Source organism: Centrocercus urophasianus, unplaced genomic scaffold (assembly GCF_019232065.1).
Source record: "Centrocercus urophasianus isolate 14NV4802_14NV808 unplaced genomic scaffold, USGS_Curo_1.0 seq_30, whole genome shotgun sequence".
Classification (NCBI taxonomy): Eukaryota; Metazoa; Chordata; class Aves; order Galliformes; family Phasianidae; genus Centrocercus; species Centrocercus urophasianus.
Genome location: NW_024884867.1, coordinates 6,795,199 through 6,822,935, shown reverse-complemented (window position 1 = coordinate 6,822,935; position 27,737 = coordinate 6,795,199). Strand labels below are relative to the sequence as shown.

At 43.1% G+C, this 27,737-nt stretch overlaps 1 protein-coding gene across 3 annotated transcripts in view; it reads left to right on the top strand.

Annotated features, from left to right (window-relative positions):
• LOC122165804 (MLX interacting protein) overlaps positions 1 to 27,737 on the top strand; it is a 45,086-nt gene that overhangs the window by 1,134 nt on the left and 16,215 nt on the right. For all 3 annotated transcript variants that reach the window (XR_006170600.1, XR_006170599.1, XM_042829141.1), the window contains exons 2-9: positions 22,468 to 22,574; positions 22,908 to 22,993; positions 23,740 to 23,829; positions 24,077 to 24,118; positions 25,322 to 25,493; positions 25,882 to 25,971; positions 26,458 to 26,549; positions 26,672 to 27,335. Coding sequence is in view for 1 of the 3 variants with exons in the window: in XM_042829141.1 (XP_042685075.1) it covers positions 22,468 to 22,574; positions 22,908 to 22,993; positions 23,740 to 23,829; positions 24,077 to 24,118; positions 25,322 to 25,493; positions 25,882 to 25,971; positions 26,458 to 26,549; positions 26,672 to 27,335 (1,343 nt within the window). In the remaining 2 variants the exon portion in view is untranslated. The remainder of the gene's footprint in view (positions 1 to 22,467; positions 22,575 to 22,907; positions 22,994 to 23,739; positions 23,830 to 24,076; positions 24,119 to 25,321; positions 25,494 to 25,881; positions 25,972 to 26,457; positions 26,550 to 26,671; positions 27,336 to 27,737) is intronic.

Here is a 27,737-nt window from a genome sequence, read left to right as displayed (position 1 = left end):
GGATGATGGAAAACTCCCTTGAGCGTTATGAACAGGAATACTTATCTTCGTTTGTAGGAGCCATATTAGCTGAAGCTGAACTTTGCCCACCCCAGATGTCTCTATTCTTTGCCATTTTACAGGGACTTTTCTTCTGGTTTTAGAATTTATTTATTTTGAAGGTATTGCTCAGTGAAGAGTAAACAATAGAATCGTCCATTTGGTACCTGTAGTGAGAAAACAGAGCTGCAAGTAACCTTGCTTGGGTAATTTGTACCAGCAGGTTATTAATTACTGATGTGAAGAAGCTCATAAAATCTTAGTTTTTACAAAACAGAATAAAAAATGTGACACTAAAAATTAACCATTCTGCCTGAGAGGAATATACAGAGGAACCAAAAGTATCACGAGTGACACAGCTTCTGTGTATCTCCTCACCGGCCTCTATTACATGTGTAGGCTGAGGCTTGCTGTGATCTGTACTCTCCTTGAGGCACACGGCACTCAGGGGAACAGCAAGTGCCTCTTTTGCTTTGCTTCACATTGGTCTGAGGGGCTCTGGTTGGCTTGGGGATGGTGTTATTGTTACCTTTGCCGTATCTTTGTCATTGCTGACAAAAAATGCAGATATCATGTGCACACTTATTCTATAGCTGTCACTGGATGGAAACCCGTACTAGAGAAAAAAAAAGAAAATAATTCCACAGCAGAAAGGTGCAGAAGTGCCTTTTGGCATTGTGGCTGTTGCAGACCCAGCAATGAAGGGCCTGAGCCAGCAAGTTGTGTTTCTGCAGCAGGTTGATAGCTACATTAAGTACAGAAACAAGGAAGTTGAAGTAACAGAGTTGTGTGTGCAGTATTTATTTACACTTGACACCCATTGCTGATATCTCAGTGTTTAAGTCTTAAAAAGAAGCACTAAATTGTGTTATCTATCTGTCTTACTGATGAACTAGGAAAGGAAGTTTTTCTACCAGGTCAGGATGATTTAAATTGGAAATGGTCAGATTTATGCTGAATCACATCCACTTGGGGATGTGTAGCATAGCCTGGCCTCTTCTAATTGTGCTGGAAATATATTTTTTTGTTTTAAATAGCTCTGTTCTATTAAGTAAGTGCCACGCTTTTTTATGATTAAAAAAGAAGCTGTTTCTGAACGTGATGGAAGTGATTCCCTCATGCCTTTGAGCAGTACAAGCTAACCTGATTTTGATTTTCATCCTATGTATCTCAGTCACGTATCCATCTGCACAGGCAGAAGAGCCTCATTTCAGATTTCACAGAGGAAAACATGGCCAGAGCATGCTTTGCCGTACAGTTTGGAGATTAAAACAATCTGCTAAATCAATAAGTTACTTATAAACGCTGCAGTTTACCACAGGTGTCACGCGGGCTGTGCTTTATCTGCATGTCACCAGGTTTTTTCATGAGATTGATTGTGGTAACTGTACTGTGCTGGCGGAGGTAGAAGAGCCCTGGTTTTTCTCTTCCAGCCCTTTCATCTCAGTGCTGTAAAACAGTGTGACCTTGCACATCTTTGTGTGCATAAGAAGCACACGTACTGCAATTGCTGTAGAGTGGGTAGGCTGCTTTATACATGAAGATTTAAAAAATATGCTTTCCAAAATGGAAACGACCTTTGCCATTGTTCCTTCTAATAGTGAGAAGCTATGCCAATAATTATGTGGCCCGTAATGGCTGTTACGTAAATTACATCAAATGAAATGTAATCCTGATATTTAATTTACTGGAACCCCTTACTAACTTTAAACTTATCCAAATATTTATATCACTCAAAAATAACTTTCCCAAACTGAACTATATTCTGAGATGTTTTGATTATAGCACATCGTAATGTAAGTTGGTTGATTCTCTTTTTTTGAGATTTGGACAGAAGAATTTTTCCAAATTTTGTCTTACAGCGCTGTCGTCTTCAGCAGAAGAATAATTTCCAGCTCCTTGTAGCACCCAGGCTGAAGGCTTTTGTGAGGTGAAAAAATGTGCTGTAAGAAGGGACACTGCAAGCCATTAATGGCCCTATTGGGCTGGAATATGGGAGTGGCAGAATTCCCTGTGGAAAGCTCTGCTTTGGGAACGTGCAGTGTAAGATCCAGAATCTGAAATATGCGTGTAGAAATGCAGATCTCCCTCTTGCATTGCCAGGCAAAAGATCCATGCAGCTGAGGGAACAGGTCAGCCAGCTGTGTGTGGTCACGTACATGGTGTAAACAAAGCACCAGCCTTATTTTAGGAATTAGTGAGTGTGAGTTGTTCTTTAATGTGGGTGGCTTTCTTTTTAGACTTCTGTTACGTGTAATTATGCCAGCTGATGTCAATCTTACTCAGCGGTATGACATGATAGGGTAAATGAAAATGACTTTGTGGGCTTGTTTATTATTAAGTAGCCTCAGAACCTTCTCACCTTCTAATGAGAGCTTAAGGAGCACGCCAGGTGTTGTATTTAAGGTAAGAGTGTTAGTGCTGGCATTAGGTACTTGTTTAAAACCTTCTGGATCCTGCTTGTTAAAGTTGCACGGAACATGAGTGTGAAGTGTGGGAGCCGTGGCATCAGTTTGCTTTAGAGAAGCTTGCCAGGTCATTTCTAGATCTCATCTCTCCTCTTCAGCAATCTGACCCCGTTGCTTTATGTAGATGTAAGCCACAAACATTCCCTTTGGTGCAGGACTGACATTTTGGATTGACTTGTTTCTAAAGCACGTTTCCACGTACAGTGAGTGCTTTGGGAAGTTCTTGGCAATGGTGCTAGCAGCTTGGAGATAAAACGCTTCCAGAATTTATCTGTGCATTTTTATATGCTACCTGTGGGAGCAACTCTGACAAATGCACCTGTGCTCACTTCATAAATTAATCCTAACTCGAATTGAGTTGCTGTGTTATGAGCACTGGGTGGTAAGGTATGCTGTGTTCAGAGCATAATGTGAATCAGGACAGTGTTACTGAGCCTATTACCTTGCTTAAGTCAAGTGCTTGATATAGTCACAAGCTTTTAAGCTCTATTTAATAACTGGTGAGTTGCGCCGTGACAACCTTGAGCCTCAGAAAGGTTTGCAGAAAGGTTGCTGAGCTGTGCTCATTTCAAAGATGCATTTGTTTTGACAAAGTAAATATTTAATAGAGATTGTGTGAAAAGGTCTTCATTAAAATTAAGATTTGGGTGACTTCAGTGCTATGCATGCCTGGGAGGAAATGAGAAATTCCGAGGACAGATTTAGATGCAGGAACAACCCTTTTTTTTTCCACCAGGCTCTGTGCCTGGTGCTTTTGGTGGCTTGTGCTCTTCATTTGGTTTGGTTTGTTTTTTTTTTTTTGCTTAGTAGGGTGCAGTGCAGAGGTGTGGTCTGCAGTAATTGCACTTCTTATAAAAACCGTGCTGTTGATATCATCTTGTGATTTACCAATCCATCTGCGTGTTGTCTTGTAGTTTTCTTGTCCTGCGTTCCCAAGTAGTGAACAGATCTTATTTTCTGGCATAAATACAACGTGAATTTCATAACCATCATTTTTGTTGGGTTGTTGAAATAGGGAAATGGGGAGTTGTGTGTCCTCAGATTGCCAAGTTCTTGGCTGAACTGCGAGATCTGGCATTTCTTTTTGTGAGGATTTTGTGTTGTGTGATTATGGTGGGCTTTGAATGAAGTAGAGTTTGGCAGCAGAAATCAGCATTTCGGTTACCTGTTTTTCTTTCTTTCCTCTGAATGGCAAGAGGAATTAAAGCCAAAAAAATCCCAATTTCTCAGCTTTCCTCGTGAACTTCTATCTACTCCTTCTGTAGTTCACAGAATCATTCTTGTTTGTTACTCTTCCATGTTGGGAGAAAAAGATTTCTCCACTCTTGGAAGGCAGGGCTGATGGTACAGCAGCTGCTCATCTGTCTTTGTATCCCTGAGCCTTAAACAAAGGGGTCCCCACAGCTGCTGCAAGGTAGGAAGTGGTGGGAGGTGTAATGGAGCTGTGTAGCTCCACTGAGCTTATGGGCAGGCATTTCTGCAATGCCAGAAAAGTGTTCTAAATTTGCAGAGAAACTGAAAGGCTTGAAAGACAGTCAGCTCTGTGAGATGTTTTGTAGGAGTGGAATTTTTCCCCTAGTCATGATGCTGGGTGATCTCTTGAAAAGAAAGGGGAGTGAGAGGACAAGGTGTGGGGTGGGAGGCTGCCTGAGATTTGCAGTAAAATTACAAGGATCTTTGAGGAGTGCATTGGATGAATGAGAAGGGCCAAGTTAAAGGCACACAGTGCACGATAGTGGTGATAGAGGTCGTGGAGATGAAAACAGGAAGGGGATACAACGATATTATCAATAAAATGGGAGCAGGGGGAGTGCGAGGGCTGCTCTGGTGCTGCCTTGCTTCCTTTTGCTATGAGAAAGAAAGGTTTGTCTCTCTAAAACAAAACAACAAAGCTGATCAGCTTAGAAGCTTGGAGCAGTTAGGATCTAATCTGTTATTTCATTTTTAATTAACAGACCGTAGGCTATATGCTAGCTACTTCCTTTCCTTTGTATGCAGAAATTAATTGCATTTACAGTTTTCCTCATCTGTCCTTTGATATTGTACCGTCACAGGCATGAACAGTCTCTTTAAAGACAAAACTTCTAAGCTACTTCTGAGGAAAGAGGCGAGCTTTCTGAACTCTTTGATGGCTATTGAAATATTTTACAGCTGTCCTATAAACTTTCCTTTCACTCTGGGAAGGAAATCTTTAAAATATGTATAAAACAATTCTATAGATGCTTAGAAAAAGTACTTGTTTCAGTGACCTCCAAAGAAAATAGAGTTGGTTCTTTGTGTTCCAGACAGTGATGGAAAATTCTGAATCTGATTGTTTTTAGTGCAAGCTGAAGTTACACTATTGTCACAGTTTCTGAAGCAGGAAGGCTGGGAAAACAGGGTTAGGAAAAGCTAGGCTTTCCTGAAATCAGTTCTGCTAGTTTTACTGCTAGAACAGAAATTCTAAACGTGGGCTTCTCAAAATATGTTTGTTTACTCAGAAGGGAGCTGGAGGGTTGTTTCTGGTTATTTGTTTTGAATGTGAAACATGCTGTCTTTATGCTACTTGCAGTAAAATTAATGTAGGCATCTCTTTGTAAATCAGGCAGTAATGGCCATCGGAAATGTTTTAGCATGCGTTTGCTGCAGCTTATTTGCTTTGTGACATGAACACAAAGCCTTTCTCTGGCCCTTAGTTTCTGGCTTGTTGATCTTAGATAAATCAGCTAACTGCTTACTTTTCCCTTTCTCTTTAACGAAAGTGGAAAAGACACTGCAGAAAGCCAGGTGTGTACAGCAGCCTTTTGAGAAGGGGAAACAGAGGCATAAAGTTGAGCAGTGATCTATCATGGGAACCTAGAAGGAATCTGTATCAGAGGTGACAGTTCAGCTACAAAGATAAGTAATAAAGGCAAGGAGACAAACAGAAGATTTAGGAGGAAATGAGGCAAAAGACTTGCAGCTTAGTGACACCTGTTAGAAAAGGCATTGCCTTGTAGCTGATGGGGAGCTGCAGATGCAGATTACAGGGTAATAAAACCAGGCTGGTATTTTAACAGTAATCTAAATGCATTGGGAAAGCAGCGTGCTGCTTACTGCCTTTGGCACTTGCTGGCCTGCGGGTGAGGAGCACCTGCTCACGGGAAACGGGGGCTGTGAGCAGCACCGTGCTGCCTGAGAAAGGGCTGTGGTGTGTGCCACTGCCAAGGAAGCTTGGACAGCCGAGACATCAGCTTAGGATTCTCAGGTCTGTTTTTGACCATGCCCCTCTGGAATATCTGTTTTTTTGTTTTCTGTTATTTGTTTTTTTATTCCTAGAAAAATCCTGTTATGCATAGAGAAGTTTGGCCTTTTCCCCTGTGGAGAAGTGTTTTGTTGTACTTGGAAGTCTAAATGGCATCCACCTCCTTAAGCTGTCACACACTTCACCGCCAAGCGAGGCACGACCCCTTTCTGTACGAGAAACTTGCACAAAAGGTGAACGTGGCTCTCCAGATGGCTGCAGGGCCGTGCTGTCAGGCGACTGGTTGCGTTCTGCGGGCTTCTTGTCTGCTCCCCTTGGCTTGATGCACAGCAGCTGCTGGGCTCGCTTTCATTGCGCTAAGCGGGTGTTGGACTGAGCAGATGGTTTGGCTGCTCAAACTCACATAGGGATAGTTCATCTGCCTGTCATTCTCATGCATGTGATGATTTCTTACAGGTCTCTTGCAAGCTTAAAGCCCCTGAGGAGGAAGTGGGAAAGGAGTGTGTGAAATGGGGCGCTGGCTGTTCAGTTGCAGTGTGAAGGTTTGGCTGCAGGGCAATTGTGATTCCATCTCTCTTGAGTAGGTTTATGTTTGACCTTTAAGGTGTTCAAATCCAGAGTGCTATTTGGGAGCAAATTTAGCAACAGTTAGTTACTTTTGTGAAACACTGTTCAGGCTGTCAGCTGTGCTTTCCTATGAATAATAGAAAATGGGACTGGACGTGGACAGGACCTAGGGAAGCTGTCCAGACCCACATCACAGCCAAATGGTTCCCTTGGCCAGGCAACCTGAGAAGTTAGCCAAAACATCCCTGCTTGATGCCCTTTGCAAGAGGCAGAGCAGGGGAGCGCTGCAGCTCCCAGCCCATGCCCACTGTACGCTGAAGGTACAAAGCCCAGGTTGAGATGAGCAAGTCTGGCAGCAAATCTGCTTCATTCTCTCTGAGCTATAAAGCAAAAGGTGACAGAACAGACAGGGAGCACCTGCAGATCACCACCTGGATTTCATAGAGCAGGGTGTTCGAATCTGGTGTTGTTTAATTGGTGATATGTTAGTGTGTTTAGGCCAGACCTCCGCTGACCTACAGATAACCCTTTTGACACGATGTGTTTTGTGACATAGCATGATGCTATTGGAAAAAGGATTCAGCTGTTTAAGTAGCTAAGCTTTCTACTTAATGAGGAGAAAGCTTTTCCTGAGATGTGTAAAAAGATTTTAATGCCTTGTCAAATTTTAATGGCTCGTTTAAAGTTTTGTCAGACAGCTTTTTGATCATCAGAACGTTATTTACAGCACTGATGCACAGTTACAGGCTTTCTCATCTCTACTTGTAGTTCAGCTGCATGGAAGCAGTGATTGCAGTCTTTTATTCTATATTTTAATGTGTTTTATTATTTGTATTTTTTCTGTATTTGGGTATGCCTTGCTATGTACAGAGAGAAGTGTTTTTTTTAATGTCATGGGAGATTTTTACATTTCCAGAGGTTATCTTTCTTGTACATTTAAACCACACCAGAGCAAGCAGAGGATGTCTTTGCAGATAAATTGCATGTTTTGTTTGTGTTTCTCTCTTTAGTTGCAGATAAACAGTATTTCCCTGTGCTTTCCATCAGTGATGTGGGAACTGAAGCACAGAATTTTGGGGTAATGGTTCAGAGCCGAAACAGAAGAAGGAAGGAAGCTTGAGAGACCTACCCACTTGGTTTCAAAGGGAGCTATCCTTGTACAAGTACAGGAATCTGATGCTCGTTTTGGTTTTGTTTCTGCACGAGCACAAAACGATATCTTCCCACCTCAGCTGGAAAATAAAAGGGTGGTCTTGTCTTTGCTGGAGTTCAGTGGAATCTGCTTGTTCTGGGAGTGGCTTGTGAGTAAGAATGAGATGCAGAGCTGAGCCTTGTGGGTGACCAAGGGGGTAAGGGGAAGATCCAAGTGGCCCTGTTGTTGTGTAATAGGTTGGCCCTTTTGAGAAAGAGGATTGCCATTATTAGTGTTGGAAGTGAAACAGCAGCTGTGTTGTTTATGTTTCAGTCTTGCAAATCTAGGGGGAAGGTGGCAGCTTGCAAGTCTCAGCACTGTGCTTGTGAGGTCTTCTGCTGTGCTTGCTTCCTGTGGTATCCTTCTAAAGGAGTGAGAGCTCGCGTGAACTGTCATTGAACAGCTGTGGTTAACACAGGCTCTTGGTCCCGAGGCTGTGACCTGGCAGGCTGAGTGGGAGAGCCATGCTGGGCTACTCTTCAGTCCTGCAGTTTGCAGTACATCTTGTACTTAGATCAGATCTGCAGGACCATGCGTAAACAGGATAAGGGCTTTTCTTTTCACTGATTCTTCCAGCACTGAAGTCTGATAGTCCTTGTATACCAGCAGGGTTGGTTTTTTTTTTCCTTTTACAGTATTTCTGTCTAACAAGATTCAGGGACCTGGAGGATGCTTTTGCCACCAGAATCTGCCACTTTCATTGTGTTCAGAACTTTCCAGCATGGGATGTTTACTCAAAGTCCTGGCCTCCTTTTCCCTCTGCCACTTTGTTTACTCTCTCTTCCTTCAAGGTCTCACAGTAACCGGTGCTGTGCTGTGGCAGTTCAAGGACACAGCAGCTGAGGTGCATGGCTCTGAGACCCACAGCAGGGCTGCAGAGAATGCAGCCGCTCCTCAGTGTGGCAGCCACAAGTTTCCCATGTGAGCCAGCTGTCAAAAACATTGCTCTTGTCTGCATTGCCATGTCCCTGCCAGGGGCTTTATCACCTTGGCAAAGTTCTCATCCCATAAAATCCTAGTGCAGGATGAGATCAGCATACTGGGACTGGTGGTACAGTGTCCACGCCTGCGTGATGTACTTTTGTGTCTTTGGACAGCAGCAGTTGGAATGAAGTGACACTGGGGCTTCACAGTAGACCTAAAAATAACTTGGGCCCACTGCATTTGGTTACCATCTAGCAACTGTACATTCATGTGAGTGTGCTTGCAGCCAGCACAGGCTATTCAGCGAAACATGTTCCGTCTGTATCTTGAACACAGATTTTTGGCTGCTGATAATTTTTTTGTTATTTATCGTCACAAATGAAATCATTTCCAAAGGGGCAGGGAGTAATGGAATGTGAATTGTGGAAGAGCTGCTCAGTTCCTTGTGATCCTTCTTTGAAGTCCTTGGCCACTCTTTATTATCTTCTCATTATGCAGACCTTTGCTTTTGGTGCTCTGGTATGACGCTTGATGTAGCCTGTATTAGTTATTGAGAGCAATGACTTTGTAGCATGTTGGAGACAGGAAATACCTGGGCTTTGGCCCTGTCAGCTGTTACGGAAGTGCCAAATGGGAAGAGGCCAGTGGAAGGTCCTGTTTTTCTGATGTACCAAACAGTGGCCAGAGCTGTTATATGCTGCCACGTTTTCCATAGCAAAGAATGATATAATTAATTTTCTAGGATGTTTGGTTTCTGCTTACTGTGAGGAGTACCTGAACATGAGCAGGCTTATCCATGGCAAGTCAAAGTCTGCTGATGGTAGTGATGGTGGGAGCTGTCTGTAGCAGAATAGTTTGTTGCGTTTGTGCAAAAGGCAACACAACAAGGTCTGAGTTCAGCTAAGCTGAGCTGGGAGTTCAGGAATGGGCTGTGAAATTTGTTGGTATGTTAGCAGTACGTAAGGACCTGAATGTTACCTACCACTCTGTTCGTGTTAGCTCATTGCATGGAGTGTTCAACAAAGGTAGAAATGTTTCCTTGTATACTTTTGAACTCCTGCATATTAATGTCTGCACGGATATTACAGCTTAGTCCAGCTTTCTATTTGCTTGGTAAACATCTGTCCCTGCCGGGATGGAGGGTGAGAGTGCTGGAACAGAAAATTAGGTGGTGGTGTGGCGAATGTGGGAAGGCAGTGAGAGGGAATGGTCTGCTTTCTTTTGCTCTTTAATGCAGCTTTTGAGAAAGAAAATTGAAGGTTATAGTAGGGGAACAACGGATGGCCTGGGAACACACACAGAAATGACTTTTTTGGGTTTGAGGATATAGCACTTCTAGGAAGGAAGAAGTAAATCAAAGGATTTTGGTATTATTGTGAAATAGTTTGATTTGCTGCAGAGCCAGAGGAATACTTTGCCTGTTCTCATTATTTATTACAGCCTTAGTTCAAATGAACCTAGTGATGAGATGGGGGAAAACATTTGACCAAAGACAAAAATATCCCTAAGGATGAAACTGTATTTATTTTAGGTGCTTAGCAATCATGTTTGACACCTAAACTGTGAAAATAGAAAGCAGACATTGTGAAATAGCTGGAAGCCTGCAGCAATCTATCAAACACTGGGATATCTGAATCTGTTGCAGCAGTCACTGCGGTGCTTCTTGTCTATTAAGAATGCCATTATCCCTCCCTTTTCCAGGCAAAGAGCTGCTAAATCAATACACATTCAACTCACCCAGGTATGAATAAAAGAGTCTATAGACGTAGTGAAAGAAGTACCGCAGTTCTTCTTATGTGCTTTTAGAGAGTAGATAAATATCATTTCCCTTAACAACTGAGAAATGTTTACAAAAGTCCAACTTCTCAGAAATGTGCACTGAGTCAAGGTATGCAGAGCACTCAGTTAACCCACTGCATGAATTGGAGCTGATTTAAGCTCTTGGTTTCCTGACCCAGCTGGTAATTGACAGAGCCACGTTTTTGGTTTGTCCTTGGACTGCCTGAGATGTGACAGCAGGGCTTTCCTGCCTTTTACCAGTTTCCCTCAGCAGAAACATGGGAAGCATGTGGGACTGGAGGGAGTGGGAGCATGCTGGGGACTGGAGGGAGCGTCACGCAGACGTGCTTGTCCTGTTCTCACTGTTCCCAAAAACTTGTGGCTGCTGCTGGAGTGCTGGGACCTTTGGCCTGACCCATATGGCTGTTCATACAGCCCTTATGGTAAGGCAGGAGACATCTGTTGCCAAGGACTGCAGTCAGCTAGACGCTGTTGTAGTATCAGCAGTGACAAAATTCCAGGCAGCACTTTCACTGTTTGCTAACCTTTTATCTTTGTTCATAAGAGGCTTGTCTTTTGCCTTACAGAAGCTGCAGCCTTCAAGCACGCTCATTTTGTTGTAGGTTTTTTGTTTTTTTTTTTTCAGAAACATTGTGGGTTTTTTTTCTGGGCAGCACAGGACAGTACATGTCAGTGGCACTTGGCCTCTGGAAACTTCAGATAAGTTCAGTGTGTGTTGCTGTGTGGCTGCTCTTGGTGATACCAGCCTACTGCTCGGCTGCCTTCCCTGAGAGGCTGCTTGAAGGTTTTGGCTATTCCTCTGCTTTATGAAAGCACAGCCAGTATGTGTGTGACTTGAATGCCTCTGTGATCTGAGTCATTCCTTCTGTAAAGAAGGGGAAGGAGTAATCAAACTGCATCGGAACAAGAGGCATTCCTGAGTTCTGTTCTGTCTTGCAGTGTGAAATAGTTAACCCTTCTAAGGAACCACGTGATTAGATTTCACTTGCTTTATCAAATCAGCAAATATTATCAAAGAGCACAGTTCAACTTCGAGGCTCTGCGAGTAGATGTGTGCAAATCTGCAATAGAAGCCAATTAATTACTGTTTCTAATAAAGTGTTGCTCAGTGAAAGCTCTGTTTAAAAGCCCAGCATGCATCCCATCTGTTTTCAGTATCCAGTCATACAAGTAGAACACTTGGATCTCCAGTAAAAGTCTTTGCAGAGCTTAAAGAGCCTAAATTTTTACTAGCAGTTTTTATGAGCTGCATTATTAGGTTTGGGATCTGATCTCTGCATGTGGTGGTTGTAGCCTGTGTGGGTACAGTGAGCTTTTGGAAATGGGGACACAGCTCCTAGGAAGGTTAGAGACTGTTTTCCCTACACCAGCAAATGTGTGACAGGTTATTTAATTTGAGCACTCCAAGGAACTCTACAAAGCGAAGGCTGAGGCTGTTATATTGTGATTTTTTTGCACGTGGAAAAAACATGATTTGAAGAAGAGTCATGGGGGAGGGTCGTTTGGTGAGGGAGGATTTTTGCAGTAGAGGTTGTTTGTAGTGGGGTTCAGGAAAGGGCTGATATTGTAATTGTTTTGCTTGGGAAGGCACTGCTTGCTTTGGGACATAAACCATGTGGGACTCTTTGAAGATGTGTCCTTGGCAAGGGGATCATTCGTCCAACTGTGTCTTAACCAGTGTGAGGGTGAATGATGGGCAAGTGTCTGGACTGTTGTGCTGAGGGATATTTGGTCACAGTGGTTCCTGTGAGCAAAGGGATGGCTTTATAAGAAATGCCACTTGGAGGGCTGCCTGCATGTGGTCTGGAGAGGCAGGAAGTACAGAAAAGCTTTAAACTGCTGCTTTCAAACTTCCTGTTCCTGATTAGTATATAGCTCTAAGGAGAGAAAATTTGAATGGCTGGAAGAGCTCTGTTGTCCTGGGATCCTGTGCAATCCTGCTGACCAGGAGTGACTGTTGGGAGGTCGGGGCAGAGGGAATCCTGCTTGTCTGGTGCTGCTGGCAGTTGTTCCTGTGTGATTTGTGTTTGTGCAAACTGACTTGGTTTGCTGTGCCCCAGGACGCTCTTCCCCTCCCAAATGCAATGCACTCAGCAACAGTTCTCATCTTTCCTCACTTTTCCAAAAGCTTGGAAACATCATTGTATCATAACCGCTATGACCTGCCTATTCACCCTAGTGGCTGACTTATTTCTTGAATGATGCCAGCGTTCAGTTTTCAATGCCTCTGAATTTGTCTTTCTGCTTCCCTTAAAGGAGACACAGGAGGTGGGGGAGGATTTTGAGTTTGCTTTCTGAGCAGCAATAGTGCTCCATTTTCTCAGTGCACTGAGCATCCTGAAAACTTCTTGGCATTCCCATGCTTCTCAGCCTTCCAGTTTTCAGCAGTTTATTGCTGAACAAATTGCATTCATTTTTACTTGGTTTTTTTTGACAGGCTTTGAAAGTGTTTCACATTCTCTTGGCCCGGTCTGATCTTAACATCCCCGTGTGGGAACCAGGGCTCCAGGACTCTCCCTCAGCCTGTCCAATCCTAAATTGGCAACGAGAGCCGTGTGGGAAAAGTGACACGGATTCCGTGTCATCAGCATTAGCACGCTTCTGCCTCGTGTCCCACTTAATTCAGCCCCGGCTCACTTACACAGCCTGTCAGGGAGCTGGGGAAGTTTCCACAGCCTGCTGTCTGCTGGCCTGGAGATGAAGGCCTGTTCCCTGCCCAGCCCCCCCCCCCGAGGCTGTGAGCTCTGTGGTGGCTCCCAGGGGTGTCCCAGGGTCCTGCAGTGGGGCCAAGAGGAGCTGTGGCTTTGCAGGTCCCACCACTGAGTGCCTCTGGTGTTGGTGGAGTTATTGAGAAAGCATTGGTTTGCACTTAGTTCCAACAGAAGTGTTTTTCTGTGAAGTCTACATGGCCTTTTAGAGATGCCTTTCTTCCCCCCCCCCCCCCCCCAAGCTCCTTTTCTTCTCATTCTGGTCTGTTTTATGTTAACTCTGGAAAGAGTTTTCTCCCTGCATTATCTTTCTGTGGGATTTTTTTGATCTTTCAGTGGCCTTAATAGTGACACAACTGTGCCTTTCGTCTGCTTCTGTCCTTTGTGTAGCTTCTGCTCTAACTTTTATGTGAGCTTTCAATAAGCTGCATGTGCTCAAGTCTGTAGTAACTGAATTTGGTAACAAGTCTGGTGCTCCTCGTGCTGCAGGGAGCTGCTTGCAAACAGATAGTATGAAAGCTTTGTTTTGCAAGGGGAGAGGTGGGGAGCGCCGCTTCTTTTTAAAACACTTAAGTCATTTTCAGAACAAGATCCCTGAAGACTCGCAGTGTATTTTTAGGCTGGCTATGTTGTGCAGGGAATGTTACATTATCCAGTGTGGCAGAAGTGCCGGTTTTGAGTTTCTGTGCCTGGTAAACACTTCTCCTGTAGGTATGAGAGCTGTGCTGATCCCCTGTGCTGATAGGGTTTGTTTGGGTTTTTCAGGCGCTCTGCGTGTTAACAGTCTCTGAACCACAATTTAGGTGCTTAAAACAAGGTCCTAGATTATCACACCTTGATCAGTCTATTAATCCAGGCTGAATCACAAAAGGATCATGACACATTTGTTCCTAGCACTGTACAAGGGGGTTCTTGCCAGCAGCTATCCTTATAATTGGGAAGGAAGGGGCTCTGCGCAGCACTGGTTCCTGATCACTGTTCTTGACAAGAGCTCTTTGTGGTGTAAAGCAAGTTTATTGATCGTGTGTGAAGCCCTTTGTTGAAATGCTTATCAGTGCAACATGCTGCTGGTCATCACAGCAGCTGCTGACAGCAGGGAAAGCTCCTCTGCTTCCCAGCAGAGATTTTTGTAAGGAAAGTTCATGGCAGAACAATCTTGTTAGATAGGTACAGGGTGCTTCCTTTGCCTCACCGAACTTGTAAGTCATCCTTGAGCAGCAGAGAGGATGAAGAGAAGGAAAAGACGGGAGGAAAAGGGTGCCTGAGTGTTGTGATTGTTTTCTGACAGGGAAGTGTGCATCAAGGAGGAAGCTGAAAAGAAAGCTGCTGGAGAGAAAAGTGCAGCAAAGAATCTGGCTTTTATCACAGTCCTCGCTGCTGCACATCAGGGTGAAGTCACTGGTGGGCCATTGCACGTTAGAGTCACGAGGTGCTTTAAGGCTGATGGTGTCTCTTTCTCCTTTCGGGCAAAGAATAAATGTTCCCTAAATGGAAGTTCTCCAGCTGATTGCACTAAAATAGTTTTGACAACTTGGTGGATGATGCTGGATGCTCATTTTCTGGTCATCCTGGCCCCAGGCACAGCACTGACTGTGTGCAATCCTGGTACCAGTGAGAAAGGCAAAAGAAAAGAGGCTGTGTTTGAAGCTGTGCAACTCTAGTTGGTTGCCTTCAATTCTTGCCCTGAAGCTTGCAGGCAGTAAACAGCTGCTGGCATTCTCTGAGCAGGCTTCATGCTTACTGCTTTGAATACAGAGATAACGTGCTCATTTTGTTACAAGGGTGAGTCATTTAAAACATGAAGCATTAAGCTGCACCGCAAAAAAAAAAAAAAAAAAAAAGCTACCAAACATTAAAAGAAATTGACTTTCCACCCTCTTACCCAGCAATTATTGTAGGCTGCTCTGGTAGCACCTTCTGTTCTTATGCTGCCCACTAATTCCAGCTGTGTAACCACACTTTTTGTTGTTTAACTGCTTGATCTGAACTTTCTCATATTTAAGCCAATGATTTTTGGATGAGAAATTGTTAAAAGAAGTTCAGTCTGTTCCATTAATAAAATGTCTTGCCCATATTGAAGTAAAGAAAAAAGGGTTCTAGTCGTTTTTGAAAAATGCTGCTACCCGAAGGTTTGTAGCAGGGCCTTGCATTCTTTGGTGAGGCTGTTGCCCATGTACCACTTGAGTGCTCTGACCTGTGAAACTGCTCTTAAGCGTGGTCAGACTGGAGTCTTCCATGTATCCAGTAGCTGCTGAGGTGGCAGCTCATCGCCTGCAGGGGACAGAGAAGGGCAGCCGTGGCTTTGGAAGCAAAAACACCTCAGCTGGCTGAGCGGAGAAGTGGCTAATGAAATGTTAACAGGTCCATTTCTCAGTTTTCCAATGCAGAATGGGAATGAAAGCACTGTGGAGAAACCTCTGAGTGGCCTTGTTGTTAACCCTAAATAATAACCAGTACATTCAAGTATGGGCACTGAGAAGTAAACAGCATTAGGGGCCAGCAATGTGCTTAATGCTTGAGATGTGCTGCGTGCCATGATTCTGTGCACAGGCAGAGAGACTTAGGATATGGAAAAAATTGCATGTGAGCCTATAATTAAACCTTTTGATCACAAGCAATATATATACATACATGCAGTATTCAGATTTCAGAATTCAGATGCTTCTTGCCTTTTTTAGTGTTTGAATATGCTACCATAAGTATCATTTTATTGAGTTATCATTAAATTCCACATAATAAGCATGCATTGATGTTCAGTTCCAATAGAGATTTGAAATCCACTGCCTTAAAAAACAGAATACTTAGAAGTGGTGGTACTTTTCACTTTGTGTGCTCTCCACATTTCCATCTTTTCTGCCAGAATAAATGACAGATTGTCATTTCGTACCAAAATAGGAACTTTGGGTGGCAGTGTTTATTTAAACAAAAATCAGAGCAATTTCCTATGGAGGACTGTTTTGTTTTTTTTTTTTTTAAATGTACGTCTGTATTGCTGCAAAAGTTTTGTGGCTCTTAGCTGTAAGATTTTTTTACTGTTCACTGTGTTTGCGCTGCTTTCTTCTGAGGGAAGGTCTGATATTCTTAACTACAGTTATGTGAGCAATGCAGGTGTTGCTGGCAGACACCAGAAATAGTTCAGAAAACCCACGTTATTTTAATGTTTATTTGTAAAGGCAGAAAAAGATACAAACTGATCCTATTTTGTCTGAGCTCTCCAGCCAAGTGAGAGAACAGTCAGGACTGCTTGCTTCTCCTGTCTTCAGTGACCAAACACTGAAGCGTTCTTTACATGAGAGCATCTGATGGTTCTTTAAAGAAAGCCTTGATATTTAATAGTTCAAGTGCATGATGTCCTGAAAAGCTTTGATATTTGTGAAGTATGTGATCTTTGTAGATGGGTGAAGTATGGCGAGGATCAAGGAGAGGTTTTGCTCTGCAAGGAGAGCGATGGATGGTGACAGCAGGGTCAGTTTCTTGGTATTTTGACCAAAGCATCATTGCTGTTATTTATGAAGTTTTTCTCTCCTTTTTGCTGTTCCAGTTCTGTAGTGAAGTGAGACCGTATTGGGTGAACATCTGAGAAGTGGGAACATTTTTGGAAATATCCTTTGATTTCTTTGTAATTTTTTTTTAAACTGGGAAACAGAAACTATCCAAATATTTTGAGTCTCTAAATAGACACTGGCTGAAGGACGCCGCAGCCTGCAGGTCTGGAGATTTGTGCTGGCCTTTATTCCCCTTCAGCCCGTGCTGTCTCAGCGTTTCTCCAGTGGTCCTTCCAGCTGTCCACAAGCCTTCCTGGAGCAGCTCTTGCTTGTGTTATGTTTGGCTAAAACTGCAGTGCAAGCCCCTTTTGCTCGACTGACCTAATGGAGAGTGAAAAGCTGGCAGCGTAGATACAGCAGTGTGTGCAAAACGTGGGACTCTGTGCTGCTCCTGCTGAGGAAGACATGGAACAGCACCAGGCAGTGCTCAGACCCAGCAGTGCTGAGCTGTGCTTTTCACTGCCAGTGGAGAGGTGTTCTTTGTCGGAGCCCTGACCCCACGAGCCTTTGTTTAGGCAGATTAGCTTTCCGACTTAAAATGTTATGTTTTTAAGGTGAATAAATGAAGGCTTGTAATGTGTCTGTTTAGCAAGGAGTGTTTGCTCCTGTGGTGTAACTGATCTCTTACTTTGCTGTTCCTCTTCAGGAGGTGCATCCCTGGGTGCAAGAGGTCTAAATAATGCGTCCCTGGCAGGTGTTGCAATTCCAGCTAATCACTTTTTTAAATGTTTCAGTCATGAAAATGATGTATTTAGACAGAAAGTATTTGTGCCTTTTACGCCCTTTGACCAAAGTATTATTTTTCAATGGAGAAGAATTAACCTATGGGAGTGTTTGGTTGATTTAGAATGTTTTATGCAACTTCAGCATGAAGCCCCTATTTGTGGAGTGTGGGCAGGATGAAAGCCCTCCTCAGCCTGGAATCTGCTGCTGCACGAGGATTCCAGGTAGGGAGGATGAACTTTATAACCTCAAGAAAATGAGCAGCTATGATGCTTGCTTGGCTGGGATTAGTGTCCTGAGGCTGCAATTGGGATTAACTTTGTAGGTATGAACTTGAGGATGTGAAAGTGTGGCCTCCATGCAAGTCCTGCAGACTTGCTCAGTGGAGGAAAGTGTGTGTTTCACTTGCCTGCTTCTCTGGTCCAGCAAACAATGCATATAATCTGATTCTCTGAATGAACCTTTGTTTGGGAAAATATTGTTAGTTTTGGCCCTTGCGGAGCTGAGCTTACAGGTCCAGCTCCCCAGCAAAACTGATTGGAGATTAAAAAAGAAACTAAAACCAATTCCTGCAAAAAATGCTGGGGAGAAGCCAAAGAGTTCCTTTTCTAGGTTGCTGAACAGCTTAATCTATTCAGCTACTGTAATATCAAGTCAGATTTTTTTTTCTATTGATTAAGAGTCTCTACCATCACTTACTATTAAAAGAAAAATTAGTCTACCTCAAAAGATTGAATGGCCACGTATGGGAAGGAATTGGAAAACAAATGCAGAAGAAGGGAGTTTTAGGATAGGAGTTATCAAGGCAAAAAGGATATTCCAGCACAAAGTTGGTGGGAATCTGTTAACCCACAACAAAGTGCACTTCTGTAGTTTGCTCCTATAACTGAATGTACAAGATTCACGTATGAAAAAACATTTGCTTTCAACTATATGACATAAGATACATATCGTCTGTATGAGAAGCTATTCCTGCAAGTCTGTGGTGGCTGCATGTCGAGGTACCTTTGCTGTGTTTGCTGAGAATATATATTTGGGCAGCAGGGTCAGGCCTGTGGAATCTGAGCCTGGCGCTCAGAGGTTTATGTTTGAATTCCACTTAGGATAGATCTAGGCCAGGTGCTGCTATGTGAGTGCAGAACTAAAAAATAACTTCTGTGCTGCAGTCAGCTCTAGCAACAGCTTTTCCTTGTCCCTAAATACCAAAATAAGTGAAAGAGGGTGGGAATGAAGCTTGCACGTGCAGAACATAGCGGTCTGTCAAAAATCTGTCCCCCTTCTAACTCTCATTCACACACTTTGTAGCTGTGAGCATTCAGTCTTACTGTTTGTCTCCTTGTTTTTAAGCAAGAGATCATGCGGTGATTTTCCTCTCTCACAGGGTGTTTTTCAGATCTCTTGTGCAGTATTTAGTGCACTACAATTGCAAAATAACATGCCAGCTGGAGCTCCTCTGTTAGCAGCATTTGCGTGTCATGGTGTGCAGTACAAACTTAATTTTTCTCTGAATGGGGAAAGGGGATTTTTCAAACTGGTGTTGGAGGCAAAGTTTTCCCTAGTGACTTCTATGGGGAACAAAAAAGTTGGAAACATAGCGACGTGCCACAGTTCTGATGGTTTCAGAGGTAGATCAAAACCAGGGAGCTGCAGGTTGAGTTAGAAACAACTAAGAAGTTTCTGCTATGCTGTCCTGTGCAGTTTTAGTTTAATGCTTATGCAAGGCATCTATTAATTGTCTAGATAAGCTGTCCAGAGCAGCCTCCAGCAGATCAGTTGTTCTGTGCCTTTAAAGTCCTCTTTGTAGAAACCAATGTTTCCTGAAATAATGATTTTCTCGTTAGTACTAGGAAAAAACAACCACGACAACCCAATCTCGTCTGGTTTTGTACAAGGAAGTCACATATTTCTCCAGCACTGCTTGCATGAGCCAGCACATCCTGTGTGCTGCTGGCACACAGTCCTTTTCTGTCCAAATGTGGAGGGTGGTGGTGTCGCATGGCTTGATGTTGTCCAAAGTCCATCTTAAAACTCTCTGGTTTCAGGGAGGAGAACAGGGGATTCTTCTGTTGTAAGTCGTTTTACGGTGTCAGAGCGTGATCATGTTACTACTGATGTCACCAGGAGTTTTTCCACTGCCTTTAGAGGAGCTGGATTGAATGGTTTATCAGTGTTTTAATTACAAAGGGCTACTGGCTTAATTCTGAAGTCATCCTAACAGCTTTGAATGGCATCTCATGTGCCCCGTACCTGTTAAGGAAGAAGGTTACTGATTTGTATTGTCCCTGCTGGGTCAAAATCGTCACTAAAGTGCCCTATAAGATCACTCACTAACTCATTAACTGATCTGTTAGATAATATTTGTGAACTATACACTTAAAATTGTGTTCATTGCTAATCATCAGCAGAAGACGTCCCTGTAACATACAGTCAGGGAAAAGGCCTCCATGGGTACTGCTTGCCTATGTATGCCAGGAGTGCTTTATTCTGGACGTTATTAATTTAAACCAAAACGCTGAGGTTCTTAGGGGTAGAGCTTTGACTAGAAATAGGTATTGTCAGGGCAAAAGTCTGCTTTGTAGAGCGTTAGAATGCACACCTTCTCCTAAGACACTTTTTAATTTCTTGTAGAAAAAGTTAAAAATCGAATGTGTTTGTGTTTAAGGAGATCAGGTCACGCCCTCACTACAGGCATCTGTTTCTTGCATCTTGCTGCGACTCTTGTGACGTTTGAGGGTTTTCCGTTGCTTTTAGAACACAGCTGTTCTTCCTGGAACTTCAAAAATGTGTGGAGCTGTGTGTTCTGCTGACAGATCAGGTGTGTATGTGCCTGCTTGGATCTCCGTTGCCTCAGAAAGGTCCTGAGCTGGGACAAACTATCAAAAATCTTGGGAACAGGCTCTGACCTTTCTTGGTGTGTCCAGAAATTGCAGGTGAGCGGCAGCACAGGGAAGTGGCTGCCTTGTTTCTCTTCTGAGAGCTGTGGGTCCTCTGAAGCTCATAGGGGCTGCTGTGTCCTACGGTGCTTCCAGCTCTGGTGGCTCTGCAGCTGCAGCTTTTGCAGTTGGCTTATGGTTGAAGGTGTTTGGTTTTGGGAGATGGAGATCTCTACATGAGAGTTCTGAATTCCTGAACTGTATTGTGCATTATCCATCGAGCCGTTTTCACTCACTTGGAGTTTGATAAAGATAGCAGTCTCATACTTCAGCATTGCTTGTGTGAGCCAGCATGTCCTGCGCAGTGCAGGCGGTGCAGCTGGCAGCGAGGCAGCAGTGAGAGCTGTGTTCCCTGCCTCCCCCAGCTCTTGCCTATGGCGGGATGTAGCTGTCACAGCCTGTGCCTTCTCAGGGATGCTTCCCTCCTTTGCAGCCAGCGCTCCTGGGGAGCTGCAGCAGAGGTTGTAGGAAGAACGAGGTTTGGGAAAGCTGTGCTCCCAGGTACGTTGGGAATGTGCAGCTGGTCAGCAAGCCCTTCTGTGTCCTTGAAGGAGTTGTGGTGGTCGAGCAGCTGGGGAGCTGGCAGCAACAGCAGATAGCGGTTATCTGGGGAGATGAATTTGTTTTCTTTGTTTCGCTTTGCTTTGCTTCTTTAAAGCCTGGAGGTGGGTTTCAGTTAGGCTGCTGCTTTCAGTCGCAGTGTTGTTCCAAGTAATTGAATTTGGACTAGTATCTAAATATTGTTGTCAGCTTCATGCTGTTTTCTCTCGTTAAGGGTAGAGGCGTTTCACTTATGACCTCAAGCTGGGTTTGTACTTTGCTCCCATGGGAACTAAAAATAATAATTATTTTGAGAATAGGTTCTTAATCACTTCCTTCTTTTGATGCTCTACTTTTTGTTTAGTATTTTGGAAGAATGTAATAGAGAACATTTTAAACTATTTGTGTTTAAATTCCAGTTTTAATTGGCTCCTTGAAGATGTAATGATCTCTTGTATATTCTTCGCAGTTCCTTTCAGGGATTTTCCTTTTTTTATTATTCTAAAGAAAAGCATTTGTTCTTGTTTTGCTGAATGAACGTTACTAGTTTTGTTGCTTTGGCAGACTGTCCGGACACAGGCAGCGACTGAGATGAACATTAAGTTGACAGACTTCTTAGTCAAAGGCATGTGGGCATTTTGTCAGTGTTAGTGATGTGTCAGCATGTTAATGACTTACTTCTGAACTGTAAATGCGCACATGAGAAACGGAGAAGCCGTGTCTTAACCTGGATTTGAAAGAAATGGTAAGCAAGAGACTTGAAGATTTTGGGATGGAGCTGGTTGTGCAGGGAGTGCTGGTGAAGGTGGTGAGACAGCTTGCGGAGATGGGAGGCATATTCAACAAGAAGAGAAACAGCAGACTTGCAGAAAGCTTGCAAACAGAATGAGATGATGTATGTGGGGTTCTGAATGAATGGATGGATGGATCCAACGTCTGCCCCAAACTCGCAGATCACAGAAAATGAGAGGGGGAACCTGGGAGAGGGGCAGCACATGTACTTTAATTTGTGTTTTGAATGTACTACATTAGGACTATTTCCTACTTCCTCTGATCTGTCAGTAGCATGGATTAATGATTCATGAAGGTGTTGTAAGGGCTGGGAAGTTGGTGTTTGTTGTGTTTACACGTTGCTTCTTCCTTTTTCCTCTCCCCCAACCCTAAGGCTATTCATACGTCAGCTATTTCTCTTTCTAGTCTTCCCCTTCTTTGGAGAAATGTTACTATTTCTAGGCTGATGGTGAATCTGTGTGCCAGCTTGCTCAGCTGTGTTTATCAGCACTATAGAGGTGGTGGGTGGTGGTTTCTCTTGGGCCGAAACTGGTATTTCATTTATTCTTTCCAGTATTACCATTCCAGAAAATTGGATGGAACTGCAGGAATGAACTTGTGTTGACTTCATCCAGCTCCCTGGCAAAATCCAAGCCAGATAAAACTATAATACAGCCAAACCTGCAAGATTTTAAGTGCTCTTGTTGTCAGTTAATGGAAGTCATAGGCTGAAATTTGAGAAGACTGAATACTAGCAAGAAGAAAAATGTGTAGGGGTGAAATGAGTTGCAATCCTGAAATGCTTGCAAAACCTGTTGTGACAGTTGTTAGCAGGCAGATAAGAATATGAAGAAGTCTTGAAAACTGTTCTCTGGTGTGTATATCGGTAAGCACTGGACAGTGTAAGGCAAAAGTTGTCAATCATGGTTGCTTCTACATCTTCCTGTTGGCAGTTTTAGGGGAACACTTCATTCTGTAGCTGCAGCAAGAGAAAAGCTGAAATCAGAATGATTTTGCTTTCTGTTTTGTTTTAGTGGGAAGCTAGTGTCTCCAAAATGGAAAAATTTTAAAGGCTTGAAGCTTCAGTGGAGAGATAAAATCCGTCTCAATAACGCCATCTGGAGGGCATGGTACATGCAATGTAAGTATTAAACTGGGCTGTCGGTTGCTATAAAATATTTTCAGAGCGACACATGCAAGAAGCAAGAAAGATCTGAAATTACTGCTTAATGAAAAGCTCAGGAATCTGCTGGAGGCTGTGGTGTGTGGACAGCTGTTGTGGCTCCATCTTTGGATCAGTGCTCTCAGGGATTTCCATGCAGAGGAAGCACTGCCTGAAATTTCTTCATTTCCTGTTGGCTGTTGGGGGGGAGCCCCAGCAATATTTTTTTTCCCCACACATTTCTGTTGTGGTAACAGGGCTCCCTGTGGAGCCCACACTTCTTGAGCACTCGGATTTGCATTCCTGTTTCAGACCTCGAGAAGCGCAAGAATCCAGTGTGCCATTTTGTGACTCCCCTGGATGGCTCTGTTGATGTAGATGAGCATCGTCGGCCAGAGGTGTGTACCAGCTGAGATTATACTATGTTTTCTACTCCGCTAGATAGGAAAGCAGCTTAGTAGTTCTGTGCTCCATTGTCTTTATTTATTTAGAAGGAGCCATTAACGTGAAGAAAGTGTGTTGTCGAACCCATGTTTCATAGTTTTGTCCTGTTGAGGTGATCAGGGAACAGCCAAAAGTCTCTGTTGTGTCTGTGTTGTAGTTTGAATGGTTAAGATTTTGACAGCCACTGCTCTCTTCTGGCTATTCAGTGATAGCTGTTTTGGGAACTGAATTTATGTGACCCTATGAGAGTTTTCTGTATCTTTGAATTGAAGTGTAGTTTCAAGACAAGAGAAAACTTGTTTTAATCTGTCAAGGTAACTTCACAAAAAGAGTGAATGTGTGTTTGTGTACTTCCATTGTCACGCTTCTGCACAAAATGGAAACAAACAGTTGCCCTTCGGCTCCTTGTAGAAGATCAGTGGGGCCATTGATGTGGCAGTAGATGTAGCTCTCTGTACTGTAAAACTCTCGTATAATTTACAGTGCTATACCCTTCTCTTGTTTCATCTTCCTCCCAACAAACTAGTACTGTCAGATATGCTCTGGGACAACTGGGCTGCTGATACATGAGCTCAAACAGAATTAACAAGATTTCTTTCATGTTTTTTCTTCCTGAATACTTGCTTGGAAACTTATTAAACATTCAACCATTATGTGATTCTGGGTAATTCATGGTATGTGTTTGTATCTGTGTTCTCAGGCCATTGCAACAGAAGGAAAGTACTGGAAACGAAGGATTGAAATAGTCATCAGGGAATACCACAAGTGGAGAACATACTTCAAGAAAAGGGTCTGTTCCTTTGCACAGTTTTAATGTAGCTTAACCAGTATGTTGTTGCTTTTTGAGTTTTGATGTCCCATTTGCTAGCATGCAGTTATACTTAAAGCAGAGATTATGCAAGTCCCACTAAATAAAAAATGATTGTGCAGTGACTAATTGTGTATGACTGGATATTGCATGTTTTGCAGTTGGGTCTTCTACTGGTATATGTAGGATGTGTTCTGACTTTAAGATCTGTTTTGTTCTCCTTTTGCAGTTACAGAAGCATAAAGATGAAGATCTATCGAGTTTGGTCAGGGTAAGTGATACCAGAGAAAAGTGGCTGCACTTATGCTTGTAGAAGCTGCAATAGGTAACAAAGCTGTAACATGCAGTAGCTTGCACAGATTAAAATCTAAACACAAGCATCCTGCTGAAGTCTTAATTAAGGTCAGGCAGATTAATGCTTCTACACATGAAGAGCAATGTAAGATTTCTAGTTTAAATTGGATAGAGGAGAGGTTGAATCTAAAGTGCTGTGACAGAATAAATGAGAAGCAGCTTTGGATGTGCAGAGAGATCAATCTCCTGGAGAACGGGCATGCTATTTCATCTTGTTACTGAGTCATAACTGGCACTACTTCTTTGCTTGTCTAACTGGATATGAGAGGATGTGTGCAGATACATTGTTGATCTTCCTGCTGTCACAACGCTGGCAAATAACATGCCAGGATCCTAAAAATGGCAAGATATTTAGAAGAACAACAGTACTATAAATTAGCATGAAAGCAAAATTTTTAAAAGCCATCAAATCTGTTCTAGGCATATAAAATGATCAGAAGTATTATTCTGTTTTTTTTTCTCTTTTCTTTTTGGAGTTGAACATAAATCTGGATCTGTCCCAGCTTCACAAAACTCAGGTGTTTTGGCAGTGAGCTCCAATGTACCACCATGGTATTTTGGCATTGTTAGTGCTGCATGCTGACTCAGCCACAAGAAGCTATGGTTTTTTTTTTTTGCTGCAGACTAGAAATAGTTGTCCTTAGTCTGTAATGAAGGAAGAGTAAGTAAAATCTAATGATGTTGTGTTTTTGTACTTTACACAAAGTTAGATAAAGTAAATTTCAGATTCAGTTATGCTTCAAGGTAGGAATTATTTGCTTTGAATTTTTGCTGCGTTTGTTATTTTAAATCTTTGTGCAAGGTGTAGCTGCAAATACATACATACACTCCATGAAATTAGAAAGTATTGCTGCAGTTATTTGGTCGTATGTATTACTAGTCTGCACCTGCTTTTTGGGCAAAAATTTCTCCCATGCTGTTCTAGCATGTGGGCTAACTTCTGTAGAAGTGTTTTGTTGTTCAAATCTGTGAGCTGAAGTATTGTTAGAAGTACCAGTGATCTGTTTCAGTCCATTTGAATGGCTCTTAGAGATTTGAAAAGTGACAATCGTTCTTATATTTCTGCAGCTGAATGCTTTAGCACTGTATAGGCAGCCTGACTTTTCTTTTCCGTTGGCAGGATGATGATGTGGTTCTCTGGCAAAAAAGAAGATATAGTAGAGAAACCCCTGTCCCCATGGAGGAGGGCAGCCTCTTGGATGCGGATATGCTTATGTCTGAGTTCACTGACACCCTGTTCTCCACACTGTCTTCCCATCAGTTGGTTTCCTGGCCAAATCCCAGAGAGATAGGTATTTGTTGGCTGTCAGCTGTGTTGATTTTGCAGTGGGAACCTCTAAGAGAAATCTTGTTTGTTGAATTCCTAGTCTTGCTTAAGAAGTTGTATCTTACTTTGATGACAGATTACAATAAGTCAGAGAATGTAGCTATTGAACAGTTTGTAGCTTATCGAGTCCCAATTAATCATCCAAATTTCATTCCGATTGTCTGTTATCAGAGCTGTGCAGTAGTTTTGAAAGAAGGCAGTGTTCCATTTGTTTTGCAGTGTTTTTTTCTGTAAAATTCCTGAACAAGTCTGGCTGTGATGCACATCTTGGTGTTGTAGCTAAGTGCCGTATTCCTACTGTGTGAGTTACTGTTCAAGTGATACAAAGCTGATCTCTTTCTTGAATTTTCCAGCACACTTAGGAAATGCTGACATGATTCAACCAGGGCTTATTCCTCTCCAGCCAAATTTTGATTTCATGGACACTTTTGAACCTTTTCAGGGTAAGAATTTGATGTATAGTCAATTTCTTAAAAATTGCAGTGATTTAAGAACCAGTGTTACACAGTTGCAGATATCTACTCTCTTTAGAAAGAAGAGATTTGAGTGAAAGGTAAACAAAACATGGAAGTCAAAAGTGACACCTGTTTGCTGGGCCTCTGTTCAGTCTGTATCAGATCACTGAGTTTTGTGGGACTGCACTGAGAATCAGCTCTTGAGTATCTACATACAAGTGAACTAGGACAGTGTTAATTTTTTTTGCCCCATCCTCAGCTTGGATGAGAAGTGAGGTCTGTTCTGAAGAGATGAGTTTTTTTCTAGAAGACAACAATGTATTGCTCAATTAGCTGGAAAGAGTAAAAAATTTCCTGGTTTCATTTCCTTGCTAAATAATATTGCTATTCTTGGAAATTCTAATATTTTATGGTGTGGTGCTGGACCATAAATATTAGAAGAAAAAAAGTAACAGGTGACTTCTTATATTTCAGATTTATTCACACCTAATCGTTCCAGTGCTTATTTCCCTTCTGTATCTGCTGTCAGTTCAAATACAACAGACAGCAGCAGTCATTCTTCTCAGGTAAGCATTCTCAGCATTTAAAACAGCCTCACTGGGGACATGTATGGCTTAAACACGAGCAAAAAGATTTTTAGCTTGAGGGGATCACATCTGAATCTGTACCTTTTTTTCTTCTTTGTCAGTCTCCTGTCCTGCCATCGGGTTCACTGCCCAACACACTTCCATCTGGGAACATCAGCGACGGACTGATTGCTTCCTCAGTACCTTCTCCTGTCATTCCTGATGTTGGCACTGACCACTGTTCCAGCATTAGAAGTGGGGGATCTTTCATCCAGCCAGCAGACTTTGCTCCTGACTCGTCTCTGAGTGGGCCACAGACTTTTTTGCCAGTGTTTCAGACACCTTTGCCACTGCTTCAACCTGCAACACAACAGCACCAGTCCCCGTTGCCAGCAGTGCCTCTGAATACTAGCTTAAACTCTCCACCATCTGCTTTTGCAGCACCAGAAACCCAAAAGTTTGGCCTCTGTGAATCTACAGTTATCACCCACACAGCTTCTGCAACGCTGACGCACAATGCCCCTGCCACCACCTTCAGCCAGAGCCAGAACCTTGTCCTGGCAACACAGCAGCCAGGAGCAGGAGTGCCTTGTAACCTGGCTTTCCAGACTACTGTCCTGCAGGGACAGCCCCGGCCCCAGCTGCAGTCCCAACTGGCGTTTGCACTCCCCAAAGCTGTTCCCTTGGCTAGTGCTGGGACAAGGCCCAAACAGTCACAAAAAATAGCATCTGCTCCGAAGCCTGAAACAGTGTCCTTAGTGTTAAAGAATGCCTTCATCACCCCAGGTGAGACAAAACGGTGGGTGACATTCTTTTTTGAGTGGAACTAGCAGGAGGGGAACACATTCTTGTTTTTCTTGGTTTACATAATAGTTAATACAGCTTCCTGAGGATGTGCGAGGGGTCATCCAAGCTACTGGCATGTGGCTACACTACAATGGGGGTGCTCTGGACTGGGAGAATTGGAAGCAGTTTGATTGTGTGTGTGCAGAGCTGATTTGTCAAAGAAGTCATGCATGGGGAGGTTTTCAGCCCTGGAATTGTGTCTCCTTTGTAAAATTTCTGCTGGGTTACGTAGGTGCATCAGCATATGGGTTGACCAGAGCTCTGCATAACTCTTAGGCTACTAAAACCTTGTTTTTGTTTAATACTGTTCTTAGCTCTCCTTTAAAACATTGTCACACAGTG